At 43.8% G+C, this 17,500-nt stretch overlaps 1 protein-coding gene across 1 annotated transcript in view; it reads left to right on the top strand.

Annotated features, from left to right (window-relative positions):
* The window catches only part of LOC123513708 (uro-adherence factor A-like), an 11,028-nt gene extending 5,513 nt beyond the window's left edge, over positions 1–5,515 (top strand). Inside the window, exons 2-4 of the mRNA XM_045271084.1 lie at positions 1–3,500; positions 3,781–4,671; positions 4,856–5,515. The exon at positions 1–3,500 is cut by the window's left edge and continues 211 nt beyond it. Coding sequence (XP_045127019.1) covers positions 1–3,500; positions 3,781–4,671; positions 4,856–5,206 — 4,742 coding nt within the window. The 3' untranslated portion in view covers positions 5,207–5,515. The remainder of the gene's footprint in view (positions 3,501–3,780; positions 4,672–4,855) is intronic.
* Positions 5,516–17,500: the final 11,985 nt, after the last annotated feature.

Here is a 17,500-nt window from a genome sequence, read left to right as displayed (position 1 = left end):
GGTCCGAATCCTTGGAGAGTGACGAAACACTCAGACACACAAGCTTCCGCCGACGCCCTCGCTCGCCGCGCTTTGATTTCTCGGACTCCAGAAGCTACGAGGATTCCACGTCTAGATCCTCGGAGGAAAATGACAGGCTCTGGTACGCCGCCCACTCCTTCTCTCGTCGTACTCTGCGCTCCTCTCCCTTCCCCGCAGGCGTCGCTAACACTCGCAGCAGCAGCAGCATTGGAGAAGCGCTAGAAACTATGGCACGAAAGCAGAAACGAGCCACGACACAATTCCGCATACCCAGGCGCAGCTTTGTCTCCAGGCGAGTGTCCTCCAGGAACTTTGCCACCCCCTCGCCTCCCCTGGACACTGCGGACTCTTTAGAAAGCCAGGAACACAAACCAGAGTCCTTGGAGCGAGGAGGAAGAGGGCGCGGAAGAGAGGGGCGAGGGCAGCAACAGCGCGGCACACTTGGCAACACTCACCACCGCGCTGCTTCCCGTCAAACCTTAACCAGCTCCCGTCCTGCCGCTTCTGCTGAGTCCTTGGAGAGTGTGGAAGTGGAGTCCGTGTTGAACAAACCTGTCACTGTGTTCGGCAGGACGTCCCCGCAAGGCCGCCAGGCAGGGAGGGGCCGCAGGGGCCACCAAGCGGGTCACTCTAATGGTGTAGCGTTGCCAACTCACTCTAACACCTTTAACCCGCCGCGACCTACTTCCGCTCCTCTCTCCCTCCACGCCTCCCGCACCTCACGCCCCCGGTCTCCCACGCGCTCTTCCGCCCGCCGCGCGCCGTCCAGAGCCGCGCCCACCCACACACAGAACGCCGTTCAACAAGCATCCTTCGGCGTGCCGCTCTCTGTCCCCTCGCAACCTGCACCCGCCACGCACCAGCAGGAACCCACCGGCATTCCTTTGCCCGCCTCTCCTGTCACGCACTCCAGACCGTCCACCGCATCCAGGCGTCTCACCGGCCGCCCCTTACCACAAGCCATCCCAGCCCCCGCGCCCCAGCAGGCTCCAGGCATTCCCCTCAGCAGCCCCGCCCGCAGTCAGACCAACACACAGTCCACCAGTCCCCAGCAGTCCACAGGCGTCTCCCTCCCCACCAGTCGCCAGTCACCCCAGAGGGGAAGACAGTCATCCAGAAGACAGCCGTCCCGCGGCCGTCCACTCCCCGCTAACTCACTGGCCACAGGAAGCCGCAGGAAGTCCACCGCCTCTCAGCGGAACTTCGGGCGCCCACTACCCACACAGAACCAAAGACAGTCCCACACCTCACGACAGTCTCATGGACGTTCCCTTCACGCCAGCCCACAGCCCACACAGAACCTAGAAAAGTCAAATGCCCCACAACAACCCTCTGGTCTTCCCCTTCCTGTGAACCTGCAGATCACGGAGACCCTAAAGGAATCTAGCACCCTTCAGCAGCCCTCAGGTCAGCCCCTAACCGTCAACACGCAGCCAACAGAGAGCTTAGGAGAGTCTAACATCCCACAGCAACCCATTGGCCTTCCCCTTCCAGTGAGCCCACAGACCACGGAGAGCTTGAGCCAGACTAATACTCCCCAGCAGCCCTCTGGCCTTCCTCTCCCCGTCAACTCACTACCTACGGGAAGCCGAAGACAGCCTAGCACTCGCCAACAGTCCACTGGCCGCGCCCTCCCCGTCAGGCCGCTCCCCACGCAGAGCTTCGGGCAGCCTCTCACTTTCCAAGCCTCAACCACTCAGCAGAACCATGCAGAATTCCTAAACCAAGGCGGCGCTGAAGCCCTAGCGGATCTCTTCGGAGGCGTTCCTGTCACCCAAAGAAGAGTCGCCAGTTCTCGTGGTTCCCGCTCTCGCTCTCGCTCCAGAAGCAGACAGCGAGGTACCGTCTCCTTCCAGCCGTCTCAGAACCTTCAGTCTTTGGAGCCTCAGCGTGGTAGTGGCAGACTGAATGGACCGTCAGCTCCTCAAAGCATCGCCACCTCTTCTCGTTCCAGAGGTGGCCAACGCCAAAGGGACTCCAAGAGGGTTCGAGTGGTTAGGGTGCAGTCCAAGTCCAACCAGAAGAAGTCCGTGCCGCATTCTGAGTTCCAGCGCCGGGTACTGAAGGATGAGGAGGTGCCACAGCAGCAGCTCCAGCATCGGGAAGAGAAGTACGGGTTTGTGGCGAAGGAGAGTGAGGAGGTTAATGAAGTGGAGGAAGTGGAGGAAGATGAAAACGATGTAGATAATGAGGAAAATGATGAAGATGATGAAGCTGATCTAGAAGGTGACGATAAGGATGAAGAAGACGATGAAGAAGCGGACCATGAACAAGACAAAGAGAATGACCAAGAAAATGATGACGAAGATAATGAACAAGAAAATGATGACGAAGATAATGAACAAGAAAATGATGACAAAGAAGAAGAGAACGAACTGGAACAAGACAAGGAAGATGAGAATGACCAGGAAAAAGAAGACGAGGAGGAAGAAGAGGATGAAGACGATGAGGAGGATGAACCACGTCAGCAGTACAGGAGTCCTCAGAGACAACGCCAGAGAGGACAGGGCAGAGGGAGGACCTTCCAGAGGCAGAGTGTGCAGGGACAGCGGCAGCAAACCTACAGACCCATCCCGCAGAGACAGCAGCCACAGCGACAGCCTCAGAGGACGTCCCAGAGACAGGCTGTGCGGGGCAGGCAACAGCAGAAACAACAACAAACACAACCACAACCTGAAAAACAACAACAACAGCAGCGACAAAGTGCAAGGGCGTCCCAAAGACAACAGCAGCAGCCTCAGCAGCGTCTGGCCGGCACGCGGACCACAGGGCGTGGCTTCGGCGCCGCTCTGCCGCCAGCGTCGACGACGCCGCAACAAGTCCGTTCCCGCCCGGTGGTCGCCACCGCGGGACGCCTCAGAGGAACTCGCTTGGAATCGATTAGCAAGGAGGACATGACTGTGGAAACAGTTAGCACCGAAGACATGACCGGTGAGAAGGATTTGACCTCGGAAACGGTCAGTAATGAAGACATGACGGCACAAACAGTCAGCAAGGAAGACATGACTGATGAAATGATGAGTAAGGAAGACATGACGGATGAAAATTCGAGTGTTGAGGACGTGACGTGGAAAAAGTTCCCTGCGCGTCGGAGAGGCCAACGCATGAAGGTCCACCGCCGAGTGCTGAACCCCGCACAGGCGTCACGGAGGCAGCAGCCGCAGCGGCAAACTGCAGCAGCCAAACATAGACAAGCCCCGCAGGAACAACAACAACAACAACAACAACAACAACAACAGCGTCAAACTAGCGCCAGAACAGCAGGACGACAACGCACCGGCATAGCTCTACCACCACCAACGACAACTCCGCAACGCGTGCAGTCCCGCCCCACCACCACCTCACGACGTGGTGGTGGAGCCCGCTCGTACGGGGCGCGGGTAGCTGCCAGAGGACGACAGCCAGTGCAGGTGACACAGCAGAGGACTGACGTCAGCGGTGGCGCGGCGACGAGGTCACGAGGACGTGTACTGACGAGGGTAAGTTCTGAGAGAGAGAGAGAGAGAGAGAGAGAGAGAGAGAGAGAGAGAGAGAGAGAGGGGAGGGAGTGGACGCCGTGTCTCTCCACGTCATGTCCGTCACTGAGGTAATCCAGACAGCGGTGAACATCTGCTTCTTGTATGAACAGGTAAAGGTCACTAAACTCTGCAGCCGGATCTGTGTGTGTGTGTGTGTGTGTGTGTGTGTGTGTGTGTGTGTGTGTGTGTGTGCCGTTCGTAATTAATCAACTATGTCGGTCACTTTTTCCCATCCCCACAGGGCGGTGCGTTCGGGAGAGTGAGGCAAGACTCAGTGGAGGACATGACTTCAGAAACGCTCAGCAAGGAAGACATGACTCTGGAAACCCTGAGCGCGGAGGACATGACCTCAGAAACCCTTACTGAGGAGGACATCACTGCAGAGACTCTCACCGTGGAGGACATGTCTTCAGAAACTCTTACCGCGGAGGACATCACTTCAGAAACTCTCAGTGTGGAGGACATGACGTCAGAAATGCTTAACGAAGATCTGGCTACTGAGGCTCCTAGTCAGCAAATTGTTGTCCCCGCCTCAAGCAACGACAACTTGGCGCCACAGAGTATAAGTGAAGAGGACCTGACCTCAGAAACTGTTAGTGCGGAGGAGCTCACATCAGAAAAGTTCAGCTCGGAAGACATCACCACGGAAACGTTAAGTAAGGAGGACTCGATCTCAAAGTCAGTGAGCGCAGAGACTAAAGAGAAGTTCTCCGCACGCCGGAGGAACCACCGCATGCAGACACAGCGGCAGGTGGCGCAGCCTGGACACTCCTCGCAACAACCACAGCAGTACAGAGGGAGATTGAGGACGTCTCAAACACAGCAGCCACAGAGCCAGTCACCGCAGCGACAGAGTGCAAGGGCGTCACTGAGACAAGCACCGCAACACCAGAGTCAAACCAGCGCCAGAACAGCAGGACGACAGCGCACCGGCGTGACTCTGCCACCAGCAACAGCGGCACCGCAGCGTGTGCAGTCCCGCCCCGCCACCACCGCGCGGCGTGGCGGCGGTGCTAGCTCGTACGGGGCGCGGGGAACAGCCAGAGGACGACAGCCAGTGCAGGCGACACAGCAGAGGACTGACGTCAGGGGGGGCGCGGCGGCGAGGTCACGAGGACGTGTATTGGCGACGGTGAGTCTGAGAAAAAGAATCCTTTAAGGAAACTGTTAAGTCAGAGAGAACGAATCTTACATATATGGAAACTAGTTCGTCTGAGAGAGTGAATCTTGTATGAAACTAGATCGTATATAATGAACAAATCATAAACAAGCATTATCAGGTTATCATATAGCACTTTGCTCTCCTCCCTCCACAGGGCCACAGGTTCGGCGGCAGGGTGCAATCAGACTCCGAGGAGGACCTCACTGACGAGGCTGTGAGTGCTGAAGACGCTACCTGGGAAACCTTGAGCACCGAGGACGTGACGAGGGAGGACAGCATGGAGCACCCCGGGGAAGTCAGCGTGGAGAGCGCGTCCCAGATCCTGAGTGACGAGTACGTGACGATAGAAAGCAAAGACACGACGAGAGAGGAGAGCATAGATAAGTCAAGCGGGGACGTCTGGAGTGAGGAGGACGTGACGGTGGAGGAGAGCATAGAGAAGCCTAGCACGGAGCTGAGCTTTGAGAGATTAGTCAAGGCTTCGGACGCAGCAGTGTTCAGATAGAGTTGAGTGACTGAGGTAAGACACCCAACAGCCAGGGTCATGTTGTAGAGACAGAGATACTGGCAGTCACCGTGATAGTGCTGTATTTCAGAGACACTTCATGGGAGGAGGAACAATGAACGCCATACTTCTAACAAGGAGACGTCAGTTGATTTTAGGCTTTTTCTGGTTACTTAAAATTTTCAAGCCATCAATCAGTATTCAAGTGTTTGTCAGGGAATTACTTGAAATATTTATTAGTTTTCCTATAACACAAAACCTCGTTCTGTTTAAGTGGATGCATTGTAATATAAGTGAAGATAAACTTGGCACAATGTCCATAAACATTTCTTATCTTGAGTGGTCGTAACAGGCTCCAGTGAAAGTTTCTGGTATGGGGTTCGCAAGGATGTTTTCATGAGTCCAGTGATAGTTGAAGATATATAATGCGTTCTAAACAGGAAAAACATCCATGAGGACTCGACAAATTATCACTGGCCTTTCAAAGCAGTCTCGATAAGAGAACCAAACATTTCAAAACACTGGGCTTCGATTTTAAAAGCACTAAATTTCGAAACAACTCGGTCATGGAAGATTAATGGTAAGTGCAGTAATAAGATCTATACATAAAAGAAATAGCAAGTTCTTAGTGGATGAAATTCTTAACGGAAAATTAAACCTGCTCTATATTATAATATCCTACATTTCCACAGCTTTCATGTCATGGGAGCCTAAAGTTTTTGTCAATGATCAGGTTTCACTTTCACTGGAGCGTCGCCTGTGCATGGTTAGGCTGCGGGGAACTGGTTGGCTGGTTGTTTGGTTGTGTGTTGGTGCTCTTGACACAATCCCACGCCAAACTGCAAATAGAGAGCACACGGGTGACACAGAACCAGTAATGCGGAAAAAAAAGAGAGCTATATAGGACACTGCACCTTGCTCAATGCTCCTATTCCTGAATGCTCGTGTTATATCTTTTTTTCTCCACTGTCAAGTAATGTGAGGCTAGTGGAGCATATACGTGGTGCAGTCTTATTATGACACTGAAGTTCTTTGGCACATTCAACACACTATAATGAGGCTAGTGGGGAATTAATGGCGTTTTATTACGATATATTAAAAATTTATTACGATATATTAAAATTTAGGGACTTGGCACATTCAACACTGCAATGAAACTAGTGGGGAATAATTGAGTTTTATTACGACATATTAAAAGCTTTGAAATGTGATGTGTCCTTTGCGCCTGATTCACTCGTAACCTTTTTTTTTTATTCCGTCAAGCGCCAAAACGAGACTAAAGTGTAGCCTAATTATGAAACGAGTTCTTTGTATTCCTAGTTATTTTGTACATCGAAACTGTGTGAAACTGCAAAAGGAAAGCAGAAAGACGAAATATGAAAGAAATACTATTACTTTTCTGTATAACTTTTCATTTTACGTGCCGGAGAGGATAGAAATGGAAGCAAGATGGAACAGAAAGGGTGATAAGCAAGAATTTTGAGGCACGCCAAGGCAGGACCTCTGAAACACTTCCGAGCCGCACTCCACTACATTATAATCAGGCTGCAGTTGAAGTGACAGGCTTTTAAGAGTATTTTTACGGTTATAGTGATAAATTAACAAGTTTTCTTCATTATTAATCGGGGAAACACTCTTGAGAACCCGGCTAATCATGTGTGGCCTTTGAAAATAGTCTTAGTGAGAGAGCAAGGCGTTTCAGATTATGTCCCTTGGAAAGACTCAACCCGAAGCCTCCTCCGTTCGTCCCAGCAACACTTGAAGCCTGTGGAAGCCTGAAGGACGCTATCATCTGAAGGAGGCGACCCTGAAGACTCCGCTCACCAAACTAAACTCATGTATATAATATAGTAATTTTAAATAAACTTATTATTTCCTTTTTTTTCTCTCTCTTTTTCTTGGTTTTATTTGGTTGTTTCAACGTAAGACTAACTAAAATGTAGTGTGCGTTATTTTGGATGAATGTGAAAGGTGTTTGTCTATTTATTTAATTATTTATTTTATTTTTGTAGGATAGAGGGCCAGCCAAGAAAAAAAAAAAAAAAGAGGCCTTCTTGGCTGTTGGTTCTATGCAGGAAAGAAAATCATCAGCCAAAATGTAGTTACTTTGTTAGATTAGATAGTTAATTATCATAGGGAGTCTTGATAAGGTTGAAAATTAAATTATTAAGATATGACATGTGTTTAGGGAGGAGTGTGAAAGTTAGTTATCTATTTAGTTAATTAGTATTCATCTATTTAGTATTTATCTATTCACTTCGTTTGTTAGCTAATTCAAATGATTGGGATTGGAATAAGTAACAAAAATATGAAGTGTTTTTATTGATGAATGCGAAGGTTATTTGTTTACTTATTTATTTGCTTGTTTGGTTAATATTCATTTATTAAATCATTTAGTTCGCCTTTTAGTTAATTAGAAGTACCATAAGGAATCTGACTAAGGACTAAAGTGTGACGTGTTTTAGGGACAAATGTGAAAGTTATTTGTCTTTACTTATTTATATATTCACTCATTTATGTTTAGTTAATTAGTTGCATATTAGCAAGTCCGTTTAAAGTTTGTGAAAAAAAATATGAATAACCATTTTAATACGTCATTTAGTTAGTTGGTTAGGTACATATCAGCGAGTCTACCAGTTAAAGTTTGTAAAAGACATGAATAGCCTCTTCGATACATTTCCCGCCCTCCCGCCAGCAACCCAAAAATAAAAATAAAAATAAAATAGACAGATAAATAATAAATAAATAATATGCTTGGGGAGTTAAAAAATAATGGTCAGTTTAGTTCCGGTGGAGAGTGGTTAGTACAGTTAAGGCACAGGAAAGAGGGAAAAAAGAGAAAAAAAAAAAAAAACGTAACAGAACCAGGCGCAGCGTTCCAAAGTGCACCAGTGAAAGGGAGCGAGGAAAGGTGAAGGGCGAGAGGGGAAATTCTGTAGCGCTGTTATTGAAAGTTCAGGATATGTTAAAGGTCTCTGTTGATGTATTAAGGACTGATTCTCGAGAGTTTTGTAGGGATGTGACAGAGAGAAAAAAAAGGGCGAGAGGGGAAATTCTGGAAGATTCATATGAAGAAGGGCGAGAGTTTTGTAGGATGTGACAGAGGGAAATTCTGTAGCATTTGAAAGTTCAGGATATGTTTAGGATTTTGTTGATGTATTAAGGGACTGATTCTCGAGAGTTTTGTAGGGATGTGACAGAGAGAGAGAGAAAAAAAAGGAAGATTATGAAGAAGGGCGAGAGGGTAAATTCTGTAGCGTTGTTATTGAAAGTTCAGGATATGTTTAGGATTCTGTTGTAGGACTGAATTCTGTTGGTGTGTTCCTGATTCCTCGAGTGTTTTGTAGGGATATAACAGAAAAAAAGGGAAGATATTGAAGGGCGAGAGGGGAATTAAGTTCTGTAGGGCTGTTATTGAAAGTTCAGGATACGTTGAAGATTCTGTTGATGTATTGGGACTGATTCTGTAGGTGTGTTCCTGATTCCTCGAGAGTTTTGTAGGGATGTGATTGAGAGAAAAGGGAAGATATTGAAAATTTTATAGTTTTGTACTTGTGTTCTGAAACTTTATTTAGAGATGTTATGGTGAAAGATTCTGAATATATTTGAAGTTCTGTAGATATATCGAAAGTTTGTAGGTGGATTCTGGAGTTACCGTAAGAAGAGCAATGAGAATTCTTGATAGTATTATAAACTATACTGAAGAATGTAAACAAGCATCAATAAGAATTCTGTAAATATATTCTGAAAATTCTTTAGGCGCATTACTAAAAGTTCTGAATATATGGAAAATTCTGTAGTATCATGGCGAGAAAATCTATAGACAACTTTTTGTAGAATACTACTGATGATAATGGGAGTTCTGTAGACAGATTAATAAGAATTCTATATATACATTTAAAATTTTAAGGAACTTTACTAAAAATTCTGAATATATTGAAAATTCTGTAGTATCATGAGAAAATCTGTAGAAAGCTTTTTTGGGGGGATATTACTGATAATAATGGTAATTTTGCATGTAGACACATTATAAAGAATTCTATATATACAGTTCAATTTCTTAGGAACATTATCAAAAATTCTGAATATATTGAAAATTCTGTGTTATCATGATGAGAATATCCTTAAAGGTCTTTTTTTTTTCTTTAGGATATTGCTGATAATAATGGAAATCATGTAGGTTCGTAGACACATTAATAAGAATCCTGTATATGCGTTTCAATTCTTTACTTAAAATCATGAACATATTCAAAATTCTATATTATCATTAGTAAATCTGTAGACGCCTTTTTTTGTAGGATTTTACTGATAATAATGTAAATTCTGTGGGTTCGTAGACACATTAATAAGAATTTTGTATATGCATTTCAAAACTCCCGAAGATATTCATGAAAGTTCAAATACAATACACTTTAACTAAACTTTATCAACTTTACTAATATTCTTGTCATTTTGTATCTAGGAGTAGGAAGGAAGAAGTATGAAAGAATAGAAGTGATGAAGGTGATGGTGGTGGTGGTGGTGGTGGTTGACGCGCGCTCCCTCCCCCTCTCCCAGTCTACCCAAACAATGCGAACGCCAGACCAGTCACATCCAGTCACCACCAGTCAGACAGTCGGACACTCAGACAGACACTCACCACTCCAACACAAAGGTAACAAGGCACTTCACTCTCCCCTCCTCACACACACACACACACACACACACACACACACACAAAGATCAAAGGTTAGTCCATTGAGCCGTACTACATTGGAGAGAGAGAGAGAGAGAGAGAGAGAGAGAGAGAGAGAGAGAGAGAACACCCTCTCTCTCTCTCTCTCTCTCTCTCTCTTTCATTATTGATGTACGTTTATGATTATTATCTTTGTTTGGCATCCTCATTCAGAGAGAGAGAGAGAGAGAGAGAGAGACACACACACACACACACTCTCTCTCTCTCTCTCTCTCTCTCATCATAGATATACGTATATGACTATTATCCCTCTTTGGCCTCCACATTCAGAGAGAGAGAGAGAGAGAGAGAGAGAGAACAGTTAGGTAATGCCACTGTTGCCACCCTCAGCTAACCGCGTAACAACCTCTGCCACATCTTCCACCTGCTACGTATTGTCATGTTGAAAGGTCACACCCACTCTCTATAAATGATGGTGAAGGACAAGATCTAAGCCAAAGACGGACGAAATGCAGGAAATAGTAATAATGACAGCGCCTTTGGGGGGGGGCGGATTCAAAACGAGGCTAAGCTGTTTCTAGTGTAAGCGGCACAATGTGGGAGAATTTAGCAATACACCAGAAAAAAATGCGGGGAAAAAAAAAACTGCTACGAATGCAATTTGATATCTAGACTAGCTTATAACAGGAAATTAAGCAACGTGGAACTTAAAATTATACGAACTAATCAACAGTATAGGAAAAATAATGATAATAGAAAATATAGGAGGACGAGGCTAGAGAGAGAGAGAGAGAGAGAGAGAGAGAGAGAGACGCCCTTTCTATATTTCCGCCTTTTTTTCCCGCCTTTCCTAAGTTTCCTTCAGCCTTATCAGCTGTCAAGGCAAGGCAGGAAGGTGTGGTGGCCTGCTGGTGGTGTCGAAATAGTTAAATGAAGTTAAACAAACGAAGGAAGGAGGGAGACGTGTTAGGTTAGCTTCTAATCTTCCGGGAACACGACCTTATTGAAATACTTATACTTATGTGCGAAAGGGTCTAATTGAAGTTTTATGAGTTTTCAAGGATTCTTTTTTACTGTTCTAGTGACAGATTAATACTTCCATGTTATTAAGAGGAGAAATAGAACTGGAAACCCGGCTATTCTGAAACGGTTTAACGCTGCATCTATTCTGCATATAAAAAGGTTTATTTGAAGTTATATGGGTTTTCAAGGCTCCTTCTCTACTGTTCTAGTGACAGATTAATATTTCCATGTTATTAAGAGGTGAAACACGATTGAGAACCCGGCTATTCATCTCTGGCCTTTAACAATAATAGGGTAAAAATATCAGATCACGGTGCTCATTCGTTCACATTGCGGGTTTCGAGATGAGGTTCGAACGCTGTCTATAAGGGAAGTGATGTGGGGGTAATGTTTAAAAAAATCAAATTGTCTCTATACTGGTTCGAATCTTATGTATCATTGTTTAGTCATTGCTTCTTTGTTTGATAGTGTACGATGTTCAGATGCAGATGCTCCAACACTTATGACCATGTTAAATGCGAGTACTATTTAAGAGGATCGAGTAATGTAGGCTATACTGACCCATACACACCCAGACCCACACACACACACACACACACACACACACACACACACACACACACACGTGAAATAAAAAAGTGAAGTGTTACTATATTACCGACAGTTTTCAAGCAGCGCCAAGCATCAAGCACCAAGCACTAAGCGGCATGACAGCAGTGCAAGCCTTCACCATGACCTTCCACACTGCCTCATCTTCGTCTATTAAAGGTATTTATAAGATCATTCACTTATTTTTGGGTTTCCTTTACATATGAGAATGAAAACAGTACCTGCGAAAATATTAAAAGGTGATAGGTATATTATAAGAGCAAGAATCCGCTAATATTTGCTTCTTTCACTTATCGTAACCCAAGCATGTGTCAGAATGGAGCTACTAGTCTAGCATTTCATATCTTGTGGTGAAAAGTTCCGTATGTGGCTTAATTTTGGCTTGATGAGATGGTCAAGACAAGATATGGAACTCCGCCGGTGTTGCTTGCCTCCGGGCCGATTCCCCCCGTGGTCCCCCAGCCATCACCCCACCCCTAAACCGGCAGCCTGCGGGGTCAAATACTTTTTTTCAAATATTTCCTAACTTTAATATTACGTTTCCATGGTATGTTTTTATGGTTTCTATAAATGTTTCGTTGTGTTTGAAGTGTTTTCCGCTTCTTTGTTGGGTAAATATGTGGCGTTTAGTGGTGTTTTATGGCGTATGTTAAAGGCTTTGTAACGGTGAAAATTTTTCACTTCCCACATTTTATTTTCTTATTTCAAGGCATAAGTGGGCTTTTAAGGTATCAGAGAATCTCTTACCCTCTTTTAAGAGTGAAATCAATCTATTGAGTGAAATATGTGGAGTTTGAAATGGTGTTTGGTGCTGTTGAAAAAACCTCTTATTTTTAAAATTTTATTTGCTCACGTTTCTGCTTCTCGGTGTAACTCGCTGTAGAATGCTTTAAAAGATAGCTCAGACTCCGCGAAATGTGATAAAGTACTCGCCAAGTGAAAATGGCTTGACTTTACAGGACGTTTTAGCAAAGTTATTGGTGAAAAGGTTTTTATACTTTTAAAGTAATTAATTTAGATACTTTTTAAAAACTAGTTAAGCTGGAGATCTTTTAATATTTTGAAAATGAGTTTCAATATTTATCACGTCATAAAATATCATGCATTCGGCCGTGGCTTCGTTTTTTCAAAAAGTCATTTTTGAAATTAAATGATTTACGTAATTTAGCCGAATCACCCCCGTTCCCGTTCTCTGATGGCCACAGCCCCAGGCTGGCGCCTCTTTTCCAAACCCTTCAGTTCGTCAATATTTTGCCTAATATCTAGTGATTTTGTGCGTGTTTTCGTGTTTTTATAGGTTGAGATGTGTAGATAATAGTAGCAGAAGGAGGAAGAAAGGAGAAATAAAGGAGGATAAGGAGGAACGAAGGAGAAAAGGAGGAGGAAGAGCAGCAGCAGCCAAGCCACTATACTTAAGTCACCCTTCATTTCCTCAATATTTTGTATCATATCTAATGTTTTGATGTCTTTCTAGGCTCAGACGTGTAGACAAGAAGAAATATAAAGAAGAAGAAGGAAAAACAAAGGAGGAAGACGAAGAAGAAATGACAAATAGAAACGGAATAGGAGAAGGATCCAAGGAGTAATATTTAGGTAAGTGTCCCTTGTAATCCTAACGTCCTTTATAATGCATTTTGTTGGTTTTGGGATATATACATTGGGTATTTTAAGTGTGTCCAGTAGTGTTGCAGGTCATTTTGGGTGTTGTATGTATGTTTTGGGTGCGTTTCTTGAGTTTTCAATGTGTTTCAGATCTTTTAGGTATATTTTACGTACATTAAGTGTATGAAGTGAGATGTTTTTTTGTGTATTATATCATGTTTTGAGTGTTTTGGGAGCTTTTTGAGGGGTTGTATGGTGTTTTGGGTTAGATTTGAGTGTTTTAAGTGGTTTTGGTGTGTATTAGGGGTCTCTTGGATGTGTGTGGGGATGATTTCAATATAAATTGTGTGTCTATAGTGGTGTATGTGTGTGTTTGGTGTCATTTTGAGGTGTTTCATGGTGATTTTAATGTATTTTCGGATAATATTGATTGCTTTAAGCAGTTTTTGTGTGGAGCACGGGTCATGAGTATGTGTGTGTTTGTGTGTGTGTGGATGATATTGGTAACTTGGGTGTCTGTAGTGTGTTTCGGGTGAGCTTTTTATATTTTGAGGTTTTGCAGGGTGTTTTGGGTTAGTTTTGAGTGATTTAAGTTGTTTGTGTGTGTGTGTCGGGTGTGTATGGGGTGTGTTTTGTGATTTGGTGTTGGTATTGGTGTATACAGTGTGTTTCTAGTGAATTGTAAGTGCGTTTGTTGGTACTTTGAGGTGTTGCATGGTGGCAGTATCCAAGGTGATGTGGCAAAGCTAGGTTCAATGATTTCAGTCTTGACCAATATAAAAGATTCGGGAGAGTGTTCCAAATTGATATGGACGGTAAACTGAACAATGGATTTGGTATTTTGTAAACACGAGCGATAATTTGGAAATGATCATTGAGTCGGTAGGCTTGTGTGTGGGTGGGGCTAATTCACAGTACATAAGCTGGAGAACATTAAGATGAAAATAATGACAAGTACGTGAGTCCGCAGGCGTGTAGATCGGGAAGGGTGTGTCGTCAGGGACCGACCGTCCAGTTGACACGACACAGTAGGCTAATATTGGTGATGCAATTGATAAAGCCGTTGTGTCCCTTGCCTATCACTGACACACTCCCGTTCATGAGGGCGAAGGTGGGCAGGAGCAGGTACTGGCAATGGTTGTAGTGGTGGTGGTGGTGGTGGTGGTGATGGTATTTATATGCTTGTGTGAAGATAGATGGATAAGCGGTTAATTTGATGGGTTGATAAATATGTAAATGGACAGTTGGATAAACGAACAGATAGATGGATAGGTAGACAGATAGATTAGTCAATGAATTCTTAGATAATTAACAGGTTAGAAGTGTATTTTTATAGAAAAATATCTATGGACAATTTACAGTTTCACCCAACCAACGATTTTGTGATGTGGCTTATGTGTTTGTGGTGTGATATGTAGTGAATTGATTGATGTTCTACATCACTTCCGTCGCAAATGCGTGGTTTTCAATTAATGACTTTTTCAACTTATGCTTACCTCTCATCCCCAACGATCTAGGGGGACCTGTGGGAAATCGGGGTTTTTGGGTGGGGGAGCATTAAAACTAGTAACGCGCATTTTGTTTCCTCGCCACGTGGAGCTATAATGCGTGTGTTTCAGTAAAGGCAAGGGGGAACATAAAAACGTAAAAGCAGTTAACCCCTTCAGTACCAGGACACGCTTTCACATTCTAGGCTTACTATTTGGTGATTTTATACAGCTTCAGAAACTTATATGGGGGATTAAAATGAAGACTCTGGCCATTAATCTTCTGACCTCCATAGACCCTTCCTAATGTCAATAAAATCGTCTAATCACACCCAAAACTCATGGTAATAATGCGTCCCAGTACTGAAGGTGTTGGTAAAAGAATCAAGTCATCGCGATCAGCTCCACTCGTTTCGTGACCCCTGAGTACAACATGGCTAGGTTTACGAGATCTTTTTCCTCTCTGTTTCTTCTATACACAACTTCGATTCAGTTTACCTTAGTGAAGAGTATTAAATCGAATTGAATTTATGCGATGAATTGAGTTTTGGCACGATTAGCATAATGGCGCTGTGGAGAGGAAAGAATAAAAAATAACTAATAGGCTAGACTGCAATTTTTTTTCTGATTATCAAGTTATATTAAGAGTCGGTACTGAGAAAGAGAGAGAGGAGGGTGTGGAGTGGGTGGAGGGGGTGTGGAGCAGGGGGTTGGGGGATGGAGTGGGTGGTAGGGGGGAGACACGCGAAGGGAATATACCCGATTCACATTTGACGTAAAGGAAGAGATAATTGATGGATAAAAAGAAAAATATATATATTGATAAGTAAAAAGTGGATCAAATAAGGACCTTCACTGACAGACACCGTAAGAAACTCAAGCACTGGAAGAGGAAGAAGTAGCAGTATAAAGTACGGACACTCATTTGACTCCTACAAAGACAAAAGATAAACGCTTAGAAAGAAAAAAAGTACCAAAGAGAAGGAAAAAAAGATCAAATGAAGACCTCTTTAAATATTACCGCAAAAAAAACCCAGAAAAAAAGTACCAAAGAAGAAAAAAAGATCAAATGAAGATCTCTATTGAAATATTATCTCAAGAAAACTAGAAAATAAGTACCAAAGAAGAAAAAAAGATCAAATGAAGACCTCTAAATATTACCGCAAGAAAACCAAAAAAAAAAAAAAAGGAAAAAAAAAGATCAAATGAAGACCTCTACTTAAAGAAAAAAAAAAAAAAAAAGCAGACACTCATTTGACTTAACATGAATTTCAAACAAAAGACAATCACGTAAAACAAGAAGGAACCAAGAAAAAAACAAAAGTAAGACCTTAAGAAAATCAGCAAAAAGATACTCATTTGACTTCAACGTGACTTAAAACAAAGAACAAACGAAAAAAAAAATGACAAAAATAAAGACCTCTAATTAAATACCACCACAAGAAAACAAGACAGGGAGACAAAATAATAAAAATAATAAAAAAGGCCACAGTTTAGCCTCTCATTTGACTTGGCGTGACGTAATGATGACGTCAAGCGCTCAGGCAAGGTGGCGGAAGGGATATTACCCGAAGAGTCAGCTTTCATTTTTTATTTCTTTGCTCGTGTGGCCTTTATGGGAGAGAGAGAGAGAGAGAGAGAGAGAGAGAGAGAGAGAGAGAGAGAGAGAGAGAGAGAGAGAGGCTGGGAAGAGAGTGAGAGAGGCTGGGAAAGAGAGTGAGAGGCTGGGAAGAGAGTGTGAGAGGCTGGGAAGAGAGTGAGAGAGACTGGGGAGTGTGAGTGTGAGAGGCAGAGTGTGAGAGGCTGAGTGAGAGTGAGAGGCTGTGTGAGGCTGGGGAGTGTGGGGAGAGTGAGAGGCAGAGTGAGTGTGTGTGAGAGGCTGGGGAGTGTGTGAGAGGCAGAGTGAGTGTGTGTGAGAGGCTGGGGAGTGTGTGAGAGGCAGAGTGAGTGTGTGTGAGACTGTGAGGGGCAAAATAAACTCAGGATATTTGAGTCTCCACGTCTTATCTGGAGAAAGTGATGGAGGGAAGAATGATGATGATGATGATGATGGTGGTGGTGATGGTGGTGGTGATGGTGGTGGTTGTCCTACTTCTTTCTTCATTTTTTTTTCTTTCTTTCTTTCTTTCTTTCTTTCTTTCTTTCTTCTTCTTCTTCTTCTTCTTCTTCTTCTTCTTCTTCTTCTTCTTCTTCTTCTTGTGAGGTTGTTATTAGTTTTTTTTTGTTTTGTTGTCTTGTTTTCTTTTGTTCTAGTGTAGTAGTAGTAGTAGTAGTAGTAGTAGTAGTAGTAGTGTTGTTGTTGTTGTTGTTGTTGTAGTAGTAGTAGTAGTAGTAGTCAATGAAGTAACAACTCGCGTATTTTTACTTCTTTTTCTCTTTTTCTTTATTCATATTCTTCCTTTTTTATTATTTGTGTTTATTCGTTTACTTATTCATCTATTTATCTTTCCACCACCACCACCACCACCACCACCACCCTGGGTCACGTGGTCTGCAGCCTGCCTGACCTGCGTGACCTGCCCTCGGGTGTGGCCAGGTGAAGGCAGGCGAGCAGGTTAGGAAGGCAAGCCAGGCCACCACCACCACCACCAGGACAGGTTTTGTGTGTGTTGTTGTTGTTGTTGTTGTTGTTGTTGTTGTTGTTGTTGTTTTACGGTCATTTACAGACTGGATTTTTGTCGTGTAAATAGACAAAGAAGGTTATTGTTGTTGTTGTTGTTGTTGTTGTTATTATTATTATTATTATTATTAGTAGTAGTAGTAGTAGTAGTAGTAGTAGTAGTAGTAGTAGTAGTAAGTGATGTTGGTAGTGGTAGTTCTTTTCGATGATTACTACTACTACTACTACTACTACTACTACTACTACTACTACTACTACTACTACTACTACTACTACTA

The sequence above is a fragment of the Portunus trituberculatus genome, chromosome 36 (assembly GCF_017591435.1).
Source record: "Portunus trituberculatus isolate SZX2019 chromosome 36, ASM1759143v1, whole genome shotgun sequence".
NCBI classification, from domain to species: domain Eukaryota; kingdom Metazoa; phylum Arthropoda; class Malacostraca; order Decapoda; family Portunidae; genus Portunus; species Portunus trituberculatus.
Note: the sequence above shows the minus strand (reverse complement) of the source record. Positions and strands in the feature narration are given on the sequence as shown.